The sequence below is a fragment of the Patiria miniata genome, unplaced genomic scaffold (genome assembly GCF_015706575.1).
Source record: "Patiria miniata isolate m_02_andy unplaced genomic scaffold, ASM1570657v1 HiC_scaffold_8, whole genome shotgun sequence".
Classification (NCBI taxonomy): Eukaryota; Metazoa; Echinodermata; class Asteroidea; order Valvatida; family Asterinidae; genus Patiria; species Patiria miniata.
In genome coordinates this window covers 13,263,343-13,279,396 of record NW_024037075.1, presented here as the reverse complement: position 1 = coordinate 13,279,396, position 16,054 = coordinate 13,263,343, and the positions used below count along the sequence as shown (strand labels likewise).

The 16,054-nt window shown below is 39.3% G+C and overlaps 1 protein-coding gene and 1 long non-coding RNA gene across 3 annotated transcripts in view; one reads left to right on the top strand and one right to left on the bottom strand.

Moving 5' to 3' along the window:
* Positions 1–1,486: 1,486 nt before the first annotated feature.
* The window catches only part of LOC119719434 (piwi-like protein 1), a 42,905-nt gene continuing 28,337 nt past the window's right edge, over positions 1,487–16,054 (bottom strand). For both annotated transcript variants that reach the window (XM_038188891.1, XM_038188892.1), the window contains exons 15-21: positions 15,646–15,752; positions 14,853–14,923; positions 14,331–14,484; positions 13,383–13,508; positions 12,453–12,600; positions 3,068–4,538; positions 1,487–1,989 (exon numbers count right to left, since the gene is read on the bottom strand). In XM_038188891.1, the coding sequence (XP_038044819.1) occupies positions 4,422–4,538; positions 12,453–12,600; positions 13,383–13,508; positions 14,331–14,484; positions 14,853–14,923; positions 15,646–15,752 (723 nt within the window). In that variant the 3' untranslated portion in view covers positions 1,487–1,989; positions 3,068–4,421. The remainder of the gene's footprint in view (positions 1,990–3,067; positions 4,539–12,452; positions 12,601–13,382; positions 13,509–14,330; positions 14,485–14,852; positions 14,924–15,645; positions 15,753–16,054) is intronic.
* Positions 7,461–10,444, top strand: LOC119719435. The gene is made up of 3 exons (XR_005269931.1): positions 7,461–7,783; positions 8,972–9,104; positions 9,572–10,444. It is a non-coding gene; the product is annotated as an uncharacterized LOC119719435 (long non-coding RNA).

Sequence of the window (16,054 nt, the reverse complement as noted above, 5' to 3'; positions counted from 1 at the left end):
GCCCGTGATCCAAATAAGCTTTTTGATAGCAATTCGTACTTTGGGATAAATGCAAATGATGCCTTTGTATCTCAAGAGCAAAAAAAAATTAAAAAAAAAAGGAAAACATGCATCTCGTTTCGTCCCAAGGATTGGCGGCCGAGGCATGATCACCGTGCAGCTGACAGTGAAGGAAACATTAGAGTTCCTCACACAGGAGCAACGAAGTTCACCCAAGACTGACAAAAATAGAGCTGCCTTTTACCACTGTATCAGTTTATTCAGTTACATTAACTGTATACATTTGTTTAAACCCAAGCGGTCCTATTCAGGGCCAACACATTTTCCTACAAGATAAAGAATCTTCTGGATCCCCCCTCACAGCTGCCTACATATTCTTTTTTCTCTCAAGGGTTTTTGACGTCTTTCTTCACGTAAGGATTCCCTTCCACAATTTAGTGAAAGTTCTTTTGCACATTTTGAATTTTCCCTCTAGTGCCAAATCTAGGTCTTCCTGTGCCCCTTGATCTGCTTGCGACTGTGCATGACACTATAACTTCAATAAAATAGGGGAAATTGTAGATGTGATTATACTTCCAATTGTTACTACTTCAAAGGTACAAGATCAACATAAAAAACAGACAAAATTAATATTATTATTATTTATTCAACCCAAACAACATAAAGTTACAAAGTGAAATTACATGAGAAAACACAAAAACGTAAACACTCAGGATTAATAAATATTTAGATACCTTTCTGGATTAAAAAAAAAAGCAGGATTAACTAAATAGAACCACTGAAAACAAAACAAGCGTACAAATGAACACAAATTAAAACATAATAGGCAATCAAATAAAGAACTCTAATAACTAACTCATTAATAAGATACAATTAATTAAGAATTAGTAATAATTGATAATTAATAAGACTGAAATGAAAGCACATGAGTAATTACTGGTTAAGATAAAAAATCTTGAGTGTACGACATTCGTATTTTAATATAGGTTTTCCCGGCTATTTTAAAACATTATTTACACAAATTCACCAACTTTAACATTCAATTTCGTCCGAGAAAAATTTCACACGCTTTTAACAAAACCAATTCAGTCATTTACTATTCAATTTCAAAGTTTAGTCACCCTCTTTGGTCACCGGGTCAAGAATATTTGTCATTACACATCAAATTCGTATAAGCTGTTGCCGAATGGCAGCATTCAGAGATCGAATTCGTCCGATATAAATCAATTAGACGAATTTGAATTCTGAATAACAAGGTTTGGCGTGGACGAGACGAAATCGAACGTGTGCTCTTGTTTGAATTTGTTTGAACTAAATTTAAAATTGTCTGACAAAAGACGAAATTAAACACTGGAAGTGCACTAAATCGATGTTGATTGACGAATTTGAATATTAAAAAACGGTGAATTCGAATGATAAACATTTTAAAATAGCCCGGAAAACCTATAGACAACTTTGCCATTTTTTTAATAAGGTAAATATGAGATTCAAGTATAATTAATGTCTTCATTCAAATAAAAAGAAAAACCCAGAAGTTTCCTCTATCTTATCAACTATTGCCACTGATTTTGAATAATGACCAATTTTAACATTTCAAGTGTAGATTGGCTAAAGAATGCCATGGTCCTGTGGTTACGGGGTTCGAACCCTGCCAGGAACATGGTGTTTGTGTCCTTGGGCAGGACACTTTCCTACAATTGCCTCTCTCCACCCAGGAGTACAAATCAGTATACTGTGAGGGTAGAAGACCGAATGTGTGCTGATATATATCAGCTGCCGCGTGGTCTCGTGGCCTGATGAACGGGGCACTTTCAGATTGTTGATACGATGGACAGCACTATATAATCATTACAATCTATCTGTCTATGTGCATGTCTGTCCAACTTGAAAAGATGGACAGTTTTAGCAGACTGGATGCAAGGCTGTGAAAAGAGTTTATGAAGAAACCTATGACATGATTTGAAACATTACAGACCAGTACTAATAGACCTTATGTATTTATTTATTTATTATCCACATCCAACAGCAGAACAAACCGCCAATTACAGGACTGGTTAAAAAATATTATACAATTATTTAAAAAAAAAAATATATATATATAAATATATATACACAAATATGATCAAAAAGAATCATTATAAAAAATATATATTGATGTTATAAAAACAAACTAAAAACAAATTATATGTATGTAGGGTTGAAACAAGCACTGTGAATTGGGATAGGAGACGATTTCATTGGATATGCATATTTAGATATATAAAATGCTAAAAGTAATGGATACAAAAAAAACCCAGAAGACACAACGCACATATACTTGAGACAAACACAAAGACAACAACAAAACTAACAAAACAATATAACAAAAAGAAGAGAAAAAAAGGAGAGTGAAACAAAACAACAAACCTAACTAAACAAAACAAAAACAAGACAAGACAAGGAAAACAAAATAAAAAAACAAACAAACAGTGCAAGACAGAACAAAACAAAACAAAAAACAAAAATCCAATCCAAGCAGAACAGAACAAAACTGAACAAAAGAAAGCAGAACAAAAAAGTAAGAAAAAATACACTATCTACGAAAAAACAAGATAGCAATAATTTTGTTACAGAAATAAAAATAATAAAAACAAATCACATGAAAGGAACTAAATTTGCAGAGAAGTGATGACAGTATAAAAATATTAAAAGGAGTTGCAAAAAATGGATGGTAATACATATATTTGAAGTAATCGATGACAATTCATTCAAGTGAGTTAAAAATGAAAGCAACAATGCATTAAAAAAGGTAAAACATTCATACATTAACCACTTGTATTTGAAAGAGCACGGGACACCTGTCTACGGAAAGCATGAAGAGACGGTGCACCGAACACATCGCATTTCCCATGGAGCCCATTGTAGGTGGTAGAGATCCTAGAAACAAATCCACGCTTTGTCACTTCAACGCGACTCCATGGGACACGGAAGATGTGTTCATGTGCATGCCTTGTCCGTCGTGCTGGAGCATGTAACTTGTATGGGTTGGCATCTGTAATATTATAACAGTTATGGAAATGTTTATTACCTTATGCATTAGGGCGGAGTTAGAGGGCAATGGTTTTGTATTGCTTGGCTAGGCATGAGTCTACCTTTTGTGTATTCATTGTTACTAGATTAAAATAACAACGAACAGCCTCTGAGATGCCTGTGATGCATGAGGTCTATGTGTTGGACTTCAAGCAAAAGTCTGTTTTCTTGTGCTGCATGGTTGCACTATGTTAAGATTTGGGTTTCTCAGTACACGGTGTCGAGAGTATAAAGTCACAGTAAAGTGGCTTGCTCAAGAACACAAGTGCCATGCAAACACTAGGCTGGGTTAAGAATACCAATCAGAAATTTGGCAACATTGTAAGCCTACATACGGCAAAGTGACGTGTCCATGTTCAAAGTCTGATTCAAAGCCCCTTTGACTATACATCACTGCTAGACTTCAATCTGCAATTGCTGACATTTCTTACAAAAAAGTAACATCAATTTTGATTCACATTTTGTAAAACAGCGAAAATTGTAGGTATAAAAAAATACATTTTTAAGATTAACAAAGTCATTATTTTTGTTCAAAGGCATTTTGGCAGGATGTAAGATGAATAAAACACTGCTGTCATGCTTCAGTCAAATAACAAACCACATCATGGATTTTCTACATTGTAACTGCTATACACTTCGAAAAGACTTGTAGAAACCTCAGAAAATTGTGATGTTTTTTAAACTTTGCAACTTGAAGTAAATCACGTTTAAAAATTTCACCTAATATCTACAAGCCTACATTTTGTGCAAGTTCACAATTCTACAACAAAAAATTCTTAATTAACTTTTCTTTTGAACTTAAAAACATTGCAACAATTGGAATAACGCAACAATTGGATCGTATGGAAGATTGCAAAAACTGGATCTTATGGAAAATTGCAACAATTTGGATCCTACAGAATAACAAACAATTGGATCTTATGGAAGAATATTAAAAATAAAATCTGAGATGGTGACCATCCGACCCATGGAATGACCCAACTTCTTGTGACCTCAAAACCCTCATCATGAAGTAGTTTTCATGTTTTTTTTAACTGATGACAAACTGAAAGAGGAGTAATCGTTAATTGCTGTTTTGTGCCCCATTTACATTATTTTGAATCTTTCCAGTCACTTTGTTTATGCTAATTTCCAAATTTTCTATGAGCAAAACAGTGAAGACATCTTCAGCATGAAGCTTTAGCGTTACAGCATGAAAGTTAAATTTGTGATAATACGACACAGGAAGACCGTATGCCTTTGTTGTTAACATTCGCAAATGTCAGCAGAAAAAAGTCAGTCCCACTTGAGCAAAAGCTGCTAACGTTGGCAAACGTAAGCTATTGTTTACATATTACCCCTGGTATTACTGCCTATAGGAAGAACAGCCGGTCAGCCAACTCAATCCGGGGCTCTTTGTGGAGGCTTTGGCCAACAAGAAAAGACAGCTTGTGAGCGTAGAGGCAGGGGGCTGGTACACGAATGGTTCCCTGCAAAACAACAGAAGAAACAAACAAGATGAGTATGGAACTAGACACTGAACTCTATAATTTCTGTACTGTCTTAAAGACATGTGTATACTGAAGCAGCCGTCTGCCATCTTTGTTCCTTCATGACATGTCTTATGACATTGCACATACTGAAGCAGCCGTCTGCCATCTTTGTTCCCTCATGACATGTCTTATGACATTGCACATACTGAAGCAGCCGTCTGCCATCTTTGTTCCCTCATGACGTGTCTTATAACATTGCACATACTAAAGCAGCCATCTGCCATCTTTGTTCCCTCATGACATATGTCTTATGACATTGCACATACTGAAGCAGCCGTCTGCCATCTTTGTTCCCTCATGACAAGTATTATGACATTGCATATACTGAAGCAGCCGTCTGCCATCTTTGTTCCCTCATGACATGTCTTATGACATTGCACATACTGAAGCAGCAGTCTGCCATCTTTGTTCCCTTATGGCATGTCTGCTGACATAGTGAACATACTGAAGCAGCCGTCTGCCATCTTTGTTCCCTCATGACATGTCTTATGACATGCATATACTGAAGCAGCCGTCTGCCATCTTTGTGCCCTCATGACATGTCTTAGAACATTGCACATACTGAAGCAGCAGTCTGCCATCTTTGGCCAAGTTCGGGCAAGGACCATTAGTCGACTAGTAGTTGATTTGTGACGTACCTTACGCCTGCGCACTGATAGCAACGTGTGAACGTCTCTAGTCAAACGCTAGTCAAAATGGCATCGCAAAACTTCTGGATCCTGGCTCCCTGCTAGCGTTATGAATGCGCGCGGCTATGGTTACCAGCGAAGCAACCAACCCCAGTAGGCTGGTTCCAAATAGTCGACTAGAGTAGTCAACTATCGTCGACTAGACAGAGTTCGGGCAAGCGTTAGTCGACCAATGGTTAACTATAGTCCTTGCGCGAACTTGCCCTTTGTTCCCTCATGGCATGTCTTATGACGTTGCACATACTGAAGCAGCCGTCTGCCATCTTTGTTCCCTCATGACATGTCTTATGACATTGCACATACTGAAGCAGCACTCTGCCATCTTTGTTCCCTCATGACGTGTCTTATGACATGCACATACTGAAGCAGCCGTCTGCCATCTTTGTTCCCTCATAACATATGTCTTATGACATGCACATACTGAAGCAGCCGTCTGCTATCTTTGTTCCCTCATGACATGTCTTATAACATTGCACATATACTGAAGCAGCCGTCTGCCATCTTTGTTCCCTCATGACATGTCTTATGAAATGCACATACTGAAGCAGCCGTCTGCCATCTTTGTTCCCTCATGACGTGTCTTATGACATGCACATACTGAAGCAGCTGTCTGCTATCTTTGTTCCCTCATGACGTGTCTTATGACATTGCACATACTGAAGCAGGCGTCTGCCATCTTTGTTCCCTCATGACATGTCTTATGACATTGCACATACTGAAGCAGCTGTCTGCCATCTTTGTTCCCTCATGAAGTGTCTTATGGCATTGCACATACTGAAGCAGCCGTCTGCCATCATTGTTCCCTCATGACATGTCTTATGACACTGCTACTGAAGCAGCCGTCTGCCATCTTTGTGCCCTCATGACATGTCTTATGACATTGCACATACTGAAGCAGCCGTCTGCCATCTTTGTTCCCTCATGACATGTCTTATGACATGCACATACTGAAGCAGCCGTCTGCCATCTTTGTGCCCTCATGACATGTCTTAGAACATTGCACATACTGAAGCAGCAGTCTGCCATCTTTGTTCCCTCATGACGTGTCTTATGACGTTGCACATACTGAAGCAGCGGTCTTCCATCTTTGTTCCCTCATGACATGTCTTATGACATTGCACATACTGAAGCAGCACTCTGCCATCTTTGTTCCCTCATGACGTGTCTTATGACATCCCAGCTAACACATCACGTTGCCACAACGTTGTGCAAAGTTGTGAAAATGTTGTCATTTGGTAACGTGTCACGATGACATTCAAGCAACCTTGACACAACGTTTGACTGTATAATTGTTGGTTGTAAAAATGTTGTATATTGGTAATTTGTACAACGTTGTACGAAAGTCATCATATGACATTTTATTGACGTTGTATGGTGGTCGTTTCACAATCGTTGTAATAAAGTAATAAATCTGACGTTGTGGTTACGTTAAATGTAGGTGTTTTCATGACGTTGTTTTTAAGTTGTCAATGTTACGTTGTCAGAACGTTGTAATTTAGAATATTTACAACGTTGCTGTGAGGTTATAATCATGACGTTGAGTTAACGTTCCATCTACGTTATTTTATAACGTTTTTTTCAGTTGTGAAAATTACATTGACACGACGTTGTAGTTTGGTATTTCAAAACGTTGCTGTGATGTAATAATCATGACGTTGTTGTAAGATTGTATGTGGGTACTTTCACAACGTTGTTGGTATGTTGTCAATCTCACGTTGTCATGACGTTGTAGATAAAAATTTACACCACGTTGCTGTGTTCATGACGTTATGATGACGTTGCATAAAAGTCTCATCATAATGTCGTTGTTAAGTTGTAAATATCATGTTGTCGTGACGTTGCAGTTTGGTATTTTCACAGCGTTGCTGCTATGTTGTGAACCTCACGTTGCTGTTACGTTTTATAAAGGTGTTTTGACACTGAATTTAAGTTGTAATTATGCTGTGGGTTATGATCCATGCTGTTGTGGTATTGACAAAAACATTGTGATTACGATTTACTGAATGTGAAGTGAACATAATGTTTTAATCAATGATGTTTTATTTGATAATAATGAACATTTGGGTGCCGCCTTGCATTAATAATGTAACTCATGAAATTTCGAACATCATCATGTTTGTTTTGTCGTTGTAGGAATATAATGTTTCCATGTGTTGTTCTAATGGTCCAAGATGGATGAGATCGTGGTCAAAGCGCGACTGTTTCCCGCTCATATTCATTGTTGTATACTCAATGTATATATTTATTGCACACACCAACGTAACTTGAAATATGATTCCTGTTCTCAAAGAAAATATTACCATGGCGCATGCGCGTCAGCAGAAATTCCACGTCCAGACCGCGTGATAGCCTATTTGAATCGCTCTGCTCAGTCGAGTCAGCGATCTAGCAGCAGCAGCTCACTAGTATAACGGTCGCCGACTCGCCGTCCAGTTGATGTGAATTAGCCATGATCACCAAGCAAGTTATTTTCACTACAGCATTTCTTAGAAGGTAGGAATGACTTTTTCTGTATCTTGGCTTCATTCTTGTGTCGAACACATTGTCTAAAAATCTGAAGAAATTGGATCAAATTAAAGTAAAACAACTTTTCGAACAAAGTCGCTGTAAAAAAATGAAGATTTTTCTATGCCTATCATCTTGGTTTTTTTTTTATAAATGTTGAAAAAGTTCTTCAGACTCGATCAGAATAAATGTAGATTAATTAAGAGTGAAAATATGTGCCTCAATTGAGATTGGAGGCTCGTCAATGCGAACAGTTTTGGAGGATCATACACTGAAAGAAATGTTCAAGTCATCTGGTTTTCAATTTAATAATAAAATCTTGGTAATATTCCAAGGAAATAATATACATGTGGATCAGATTTACTTGAATTCATGTGAGACATGTTAGACCTTTTAAACAACACTTTAGGTTGGAAAGTTATTTGTTCGATAGTTATATTTTTAGATAAAACAGATATTGTTTGAGCAAATGGCAAAATGTTGGAAGTGTATACATTATATCGAGAAGACTTTTGATTTGTGTACTATAGTATAGGCTTATGTTTGTATTTTTTTCAAATTGATGAATTAATCAAACTGTAACATATTGTATTGAGATACCCATGATACCCGAGCCAACAACCGTGAAATTGTTACCTGGGGTATCTCTTAATTTATAGATCTGATTTGATTTTCTCTCAACTAAAACTAGCGCAAATTTAAGCATAAACAGTCCGTTATAAAATTCCCGCTCAAAGACACAGTGTACGGTTGTAATACTAATAGCAACGCGCATTAGCATTTCAGTCCCAAGGGTCAGGCCTAAAGTTCACGTACCAGGACTGTACACGTATAAACGGTCATCTGGCTTTCGTTGGCTTGTACATAACAAGTGTATACAGTTTCAATCCGGGCTTTCGGGCTGTATAGCTCCCAGGGCTTGGCGTGATTTAAGGGAGTTTGACCAAAGTGTGTGGAGTAGGGTTCAGGGCCAGGTCAGCACTGTTACAAGATCAATGAAAAATACGCGAACTATAAAAGCCTTTTCTAAAAAGGGTCATTTGTAGCCTAGTTTTTTTCGTGAAAATAAGACATTATGTGGGTTAAAGAGCACGGGGACATCATATTTACACTTTGTTCAAACTTGATTAGTTTTATATATTTCTCAACCTTAAAAAACATCGTTACTTTCTCCAGGTAGGCAGTACATACGTGAGTGCACTGGCTGCAGGATGTGGCAAGTTTAAACTTTTAACTTCAGCAGTCTTCGAGGGAGGAAGTTTCTAATTATTTTGAAAACCACCCCGTACATCTCTTCAATGTTGTTGCTGTAAGTAATTCAACATACACTGACCTTCTATACATGTATAGACTTCTGAAACGAGCACCATAGACCTAATGCAATGCCGACCACCAAGACCATAAACTTGCGAAAGAACCAACATTTTGATCGTTACGTACATACATTTGAACATGAAGTTGTTTAGATTACATACAAATGCTTAAAACAGGCTGGCGCTTTAACTCTCAACCAGGGTTTTTGGTTACCCTTTAAATTTGTCTCTCGTGGGTTAAAGATTGTACATGTAGAAACACAGGCACAGCTCTGTTTGAAGTAGCCTACATGTATTGAGAAGACAGACATTATCTGGATATACATGTAGTTTTAAATTTCACATCTGGTGAGCCAGCGTGACACGCAGTGAGTGTTTTAAGCCTAAGGCAGCAAACATTAAATAGTTCATAATGTTTAAATAATTGATACATTGTTTTTTGTTTTCCTTATTTTCTTGTCAGATTCGTGTCTTTGGAGAAGTGCCATATTGACAACCTTGCTGAACAAGGAATCCACTTACTTCTACATCTGGATAGTCTTCTATGAAAGGTTCCATTAAATGAATGTTACTCTAAAACATAGATTGGGCAATTAGCCAATGTGCATGGAGGTATTCAAAGAAAATCATGTTGAAATGTCAATATTTTAAAATGCAGGTTTTTTGCAAGTTCCCTGCATACAAATATATCTTCACCAACAAACGCTATTCAAGTATCCCTTTCAAGTGTTATTCTTTTTCATAGACTCTGTAGCTACAAAAAAACCAAAACAATTCCTTTGAGTTTTCTTTTGAAGATGTTCCATGGGAGAGAACGAAAATGAAGGATTTAGATAGAGGACAGATTTAAAAAGCATGTGATTCAGTAGATTAAAAGTTGTCGGATCTATTTTATTTGTTCGATGTGGAAGTCGCCTTCCTATACTATATTTCTCATCACGGACAGTGGAAAATACTAATGTTCAAATACTATTTGAAACCATACTTTTGCTTGAATGTACGTTACGTATAGCACTGTGTATTTTTCATGAATTGATCCAATACATGAATAGGTATTCTCTAGTGTGGGTAACATTGTGATATGGAGCCCCTTTAAAGGTGATGTATAAAACCGGTTAGTGGCTAGGTCGACGATAATAGCCCTTGCATTCCGGCTCTGGCTATATTATTGGTGACCAGACCCTTTATCTTCTAATTGCTCAGTAACAACGTTATTGTCTTGTTAAAAGGTCGGTTCATACTCTGTGAAGTTACGGCAATTCACTTTGTGAAGTTACGGCAATCATTAACGCCAGCGCTAAAAAATTGGGGGAAAAAAGAGTGTACCACATTTTACTCTGGGCAATTTTGAGTCAAATGGTTTCGATGTCAACATATCAAAATTTGCTTTCACTTGAAGTATGAACCGATCGTTAGAGCTCAGCCCGGTCACTAAGGCGTGAATTCCTTATTGTGGATTTAAGTAAAAGACTTTAATTTTATACCATTCACGAAATGGACACTGTAGTAAAATGTGCATATTGATCTGTCCAAATAATTGCAGTGAGTATTAATTACACTTACCGTTTTAGTGATTGCATTTTAGTAATGTTTTTTCATGCTGTTGTTTCTGAACACTCTTTGTAATAAAATTAGAGAAACATGAATTACATGTATGTTTAATTATTTTGTTATCGTTTTCAGAAACATTTCTCCATAAATGCCCAGTAGGTTGCAGTAAGGTGGCAGCAACATGTCCATTAAGTTGTAGTAACGTGTCCGAAAAGTTGCAGCAACGTGCCTTTAAAGTTGCAGAAACGTCCCATTTAGCTGCAACAACGTGCCCACAAAGTTGCAGCAATGTCCTCATAAAGTTGCAGTAACGTCCCCATAAAGTTGCAGAAACGTGCCCATAAAGTTGCTTAAACGTGTCCAATACGTTGCTTTAACGTGTACAATAAGTTGCATTAACGTGTCCAGTAAGTTGCAGTGACGTCCCCAATTAGGTTGCAGTAACGTGCTAATCAAGTGGTAATCATGTCGCCAAAAGGTTGTAGAAACGTGCGTAGAAGTTGCTGTTATGTGTCAATTTGGTCGCAAATAACGTGGCGTCAAGGTGGTAATCATGTGCAATCACGACCAAACAAAAGTTGTGATGTATGTTGCGTTTACGTTGTGGAAACGTCATTGTAACGTTGCGTGATAACGTTGTAGCAACGCGCACGCGAGTCGACATTTTTACGTTGCCGCAACGTCATTTTCCTCACGTTGCGGCAACGAAAACCTGACCTTCTGGCAACGTTGTCACAACGTGAATGTGTTAGCTGGGATGCACATACCGAAGCAGCCGTCTGCCATCTTTGTTCCCTCATGACATGTCTTATAATATTGCACATATACTGAAGCAGCCGTCTGCCATCTTTGTTCCCTCATGACGTGTCTTATGACATGCACATACCGAAGCAGCCGTCTGCCATCTTTGTTCCCTCATGACATGTCTTATAACATTGCACATATACTGAAGCAGCCGTCTGCCATCTTTGTTCCCTCATGACGTGTCTTATGACATGCACATACTGAAGCAGCCGTCTGCCATCTTTGTTCCCTCATGACGTGTCTTATGACATGCACATACTGAAGCAGCTGTCTGCTATCTTTGTTCCCTCATGACGTGTCTTATGACATGCACATACCGAAGCAGCCGTCTGCCATCTTTGTTCCCTCATGACATGTCTTATAACATTGCACATATACGGAAGCAGCCGTCTGCCATCTTTGTTCCCTCATGACGTGTCTTATGACATAGCACATACTGAAGCAGCCGTCTGCCATCTTTGTTCCCTCATGACGTGTCTTATGACATGCACATACTGAGGCAGCCGTCTGCCATCTTTGTTCCCTCATGACATGTCTTATGACGTTGCACATACTGAAGCAGCCGTCTGCCATCTTTGTTCCCTCATGACGTGTCTTATGACATTGCACATACTGAAGCAGGCGTCTGCCATCTTTGTTCCCTAATGACATGTCTTATGACATGCACATACCGAAGCCAACTCTGTGGCCTGGGTTCGATTCCCAGCTCGGGTCATAATGATGCCATGATGCTTTTTCTCCTAGACCTCTGGTTTTCTTCCCTCTGCAAAAATCAATACTTTTGATCTGGCTGTGCTCCGTGGTCAGACATTGGGTTGTATGGCGGCAGCCTAAGGTGCCTTCACATGCCTTTGGCTAGACCACATTGTAGCTACGTCCTTTGCAATTCAGCTTTTGCTGCAAGGACGATTAGCCCTCCCCCCCACCCCATACATACAGGATAGTTACAGTGCTTTGGAATGCTGTTCATAACTTGCCCCGCTCCTTACCGGCCAATTGAAGTACAGATGAGTGAGCTTGTAGGTCAGGCTTTGCATGCTGTCTGGTGCCAGACCCGAGTTGTCCCAGATCACATTGTAACTGGTTGGAGTGACCGTGCCCTGGCGTACAGACTGACTGACAAGGAAGAAGTCGTATCTGTGGACACAAAATGGAGACCAGTCAGAGTGATACATACAGTCAAAATAAATTATGATAGTTTCAGCAGGCTTCATACTTCAATATCTATTGGTGATTGTTGGATCCAGCAGGGTCATAAAAATACTCGGAGCAGGGTTAGGGTTGGCTGCATGGACTCGACCATTTCTTTAAGGCGTGCAAGGTTGCTATTATTAGTCGGTTCAGCGCATGGCATCTGTGATGTGATTTTGGATTGCATCAAGCTTTTCCAAGAATAATACCAATAGTGGGTGTTTACAAAGAGCACGTACCTTCCAGGTACCAGCGCTCACAGGGCTACATCATTATTACCCCTGCTCATTGGGCCCATGAAACATTCCAAATACCATCTCAGCTCCCTGGGGAGTATACAGCTCGATGCTGCCTGTTAGGCGCACGAAAGCTAATTCAACAACAATAACCATCTCTGCCCTCACAGGTACCCATTTACTCCTGGGTGGGGAGCAGCAATGAGTGACAAAGTGCCTTGCCCAAGGGCACATGCGCACCATAACCCCAGGCTGAACTCGAACCCACAACCTGCAGAATTAAGGGGAAAGATCGCGCAACAGTGTGGTGGGCTTCAACCATTTGTTGAAGGGGATGATCGCGCAACGATGAGGTGTAGATATGGCGCGCTCTTCTACGGGCACTGCCCTCTATACCACCACATTTGTGGTTTTTAGTTTTGGTTAGTTACAGTGTACAGGGATAATAATTTGTTTTCTGTTTGATTTTTTTCCAGTGAGTTGTTTACTTACAAGTCTGGTTTTGTGACCACCGAGTCGATCACCGTTCCTGGGGATGGGTTGACGAGATTTCCTTGGTTCAAGGAGCAAAATCTATTGTTGATTCGCTTCTTAATGACGACCACAGCGCACTTAGGGCTGAACACAAACAATCAAAGACAACATTGGTACAGTCTTGTCTATCATGACATGAGACACTAGTAAACGGCACTTCTATGTCAAAAAGCAAAATGTAAAAGATTCAAAACGAAATATAATTTGAGGCAACAACACAGATATACCATGTCACATATTTTTTTTGGGCAGAGTTGTATCGAGTCCTAATTTTGTGACTTGAGCTGAGTCGAGTTATTTCAAAGTAGTCACTCGAGTTGAGTCTAGTAATTTTAAAGAAGTGACTCGAGTTGAAACGAGTCGAGTCATTAGGTTAAAAACTTCAAAATAAAACTTGAAGCGAAGAATAATAATGTGAATTCTTTTAAGGTGTAGTCTACGTGGATCAAAGAGAATAGAAAACACAGAAAGTAAAAGACGACAAGATCGTCGCATCATGACAAACCATTTCCACATTAGAAAAAATGTGGATGATTGATTTTCCTTGAAATCAGTTAAATTTGTTTTTGATATGCCTTATTTGAACACAAATCATTTCAAAACTTTTTTGAAAATCAAACCAATACTTCCCAGGGATAAACTTAAGATTCCAAACTTTAAAATTATATACAAATTATTGCAGTACGTGCTCCAAAGTGACGCAAGAGCCTCGCAAAAATATGTTGCGGGCATTTTGGGACGCGCTGTAGTTTAGTCCATCACAAGTCCATCACAAGCCACGTCACAAGCTATTCAAACGAACTCTACGAAAACATTCCTTTGTCACTGTTTATGCTGTTACTTACGACTTGTGTGATGGACTGGTGACGGACTCAACTATGACACTAGTGACAGTGCTCAACCTACCTATAGTCTGTTTCTATCATCCTGAAGGTATCAATTACTTGCGGTAGTTCATACTCCACCACAGCCGGCAGTTGCCCATCGCCGACGCCATCGCGATAGATGATGACTCTCTCGGGCAACTTACCGTTGATTTCTTTAAACTTCCTCAATGCACCTAAACGAAAAAATATACATGCAATAAAAGTCATGACCAGCAGCATAACCAAGGGAGGGGCAGAGTGGCAGATTGCATTAGACCTTTATCATGCTGCCATTTCGGTCCTGTTCCCTGTATCCTATAACACTACTGAATGATAACCTTTTTTGTGCAAAAAGGAACCAGACTTTTTTTCCTCCAGCCTCACTTTGGTTGCGTTGATTTGAATGGGAAAAAAATCAAGATAACTGCAACGTGATAATGGTCTATAGCATGGAGATTTGAAGCAAAATTGAGACGCTGATAGAAGCAAAATTGGGACGAAAAAATTAAGCTATTTCACACTTATTGTCCCTCAAAGCATGTTTGCTCCGTCAGATACTTACTTGTCATGCAGACTTTCAGACCATCAATGAGCTCCTGTCCTGTGTGCTGGAATGTACATCGTGAAAAGTACCTGGAAACACAATAACATGGCGAGTGACAGTGGATATTTTAAAAGGTCCATAGGATCATTTTGATCAACTTTGACGCACAGGCGTGCACGGCTGCGCTTATTGGTCGTTTCAGCGCATGACATCTGTGATGTGATTTTGGATTGCATCAAGTTTATCCAAGAATGATACCAATAGTGGGTGTTTACAAAGCGCACGTACCTTCCAGGTACCAGCGCTCATGGTGCTACATCATTATTACCCCTGCTCATTGGGCCAATTAAACATTCCAAATACCATCTCAGCTCCCTGGGTAGTATACAGCTCGATGCTGCCTGTTAGGCGCAAGAAAGCTAATTCAACCACAATAACTATCTCTGCCCTCACAGGTAACCATTTACTCCTGGGTGGGGAGAAACAAATGGTGTGATAAAGTGCCTTGCCCAAGGGCACACGCACCATAACCCCAGCTGGACTCGAACCCACAACCTGCAGAATTACCCGCAGACCATGAATCCAATGCCCGTAACCACAAGGCCACAGCACGGAATTGGGACATGATTCAGAACAACTCCTGCAGATATTTACTTTCTGCAAGCGACACTGACCATGCTATAAGTGATGTTGTCTGCTCCTCATGTGTACAGTAACCGCGAGGCTCAAGTTACTCAAGCTGTGCAGCCTACTTTGCTTACGACTGCATGAAAAGTAACACTGTGAAACAATGACCAAATAGTGTACTTACCTGCTAAGGTCGTGATTCATGGAAGCGACAAAGCCACCGACAGAACGCCCTCTAGTGGCGGAGTCGTGATAAGAGTCGATTCCTACCACCATCATCAACATTTTGGACTGAAAGTAATAAATGGGAAGACAAACGGAGACAGAATGAGCCAAAGACAAAGCTATTTAACTTTTGTAGAACACCAATTCATTGTATTGCAAGCATGCATCAATACATGAATTCACTGGAACTTGTGAATAAACTCAAAACTGTAACAGGGTTCATGTAAAACTATCTGCACAAAGCAACTAACTTACAAAAAGTGAAACATTTACATAAAATGTAAAGGAATCTCCAGCTCTTTATTTGGCTGTGTAGATTGACAAATTTTCACAATAAGATAAAGATTTACAGTAGCACTATGGATGTG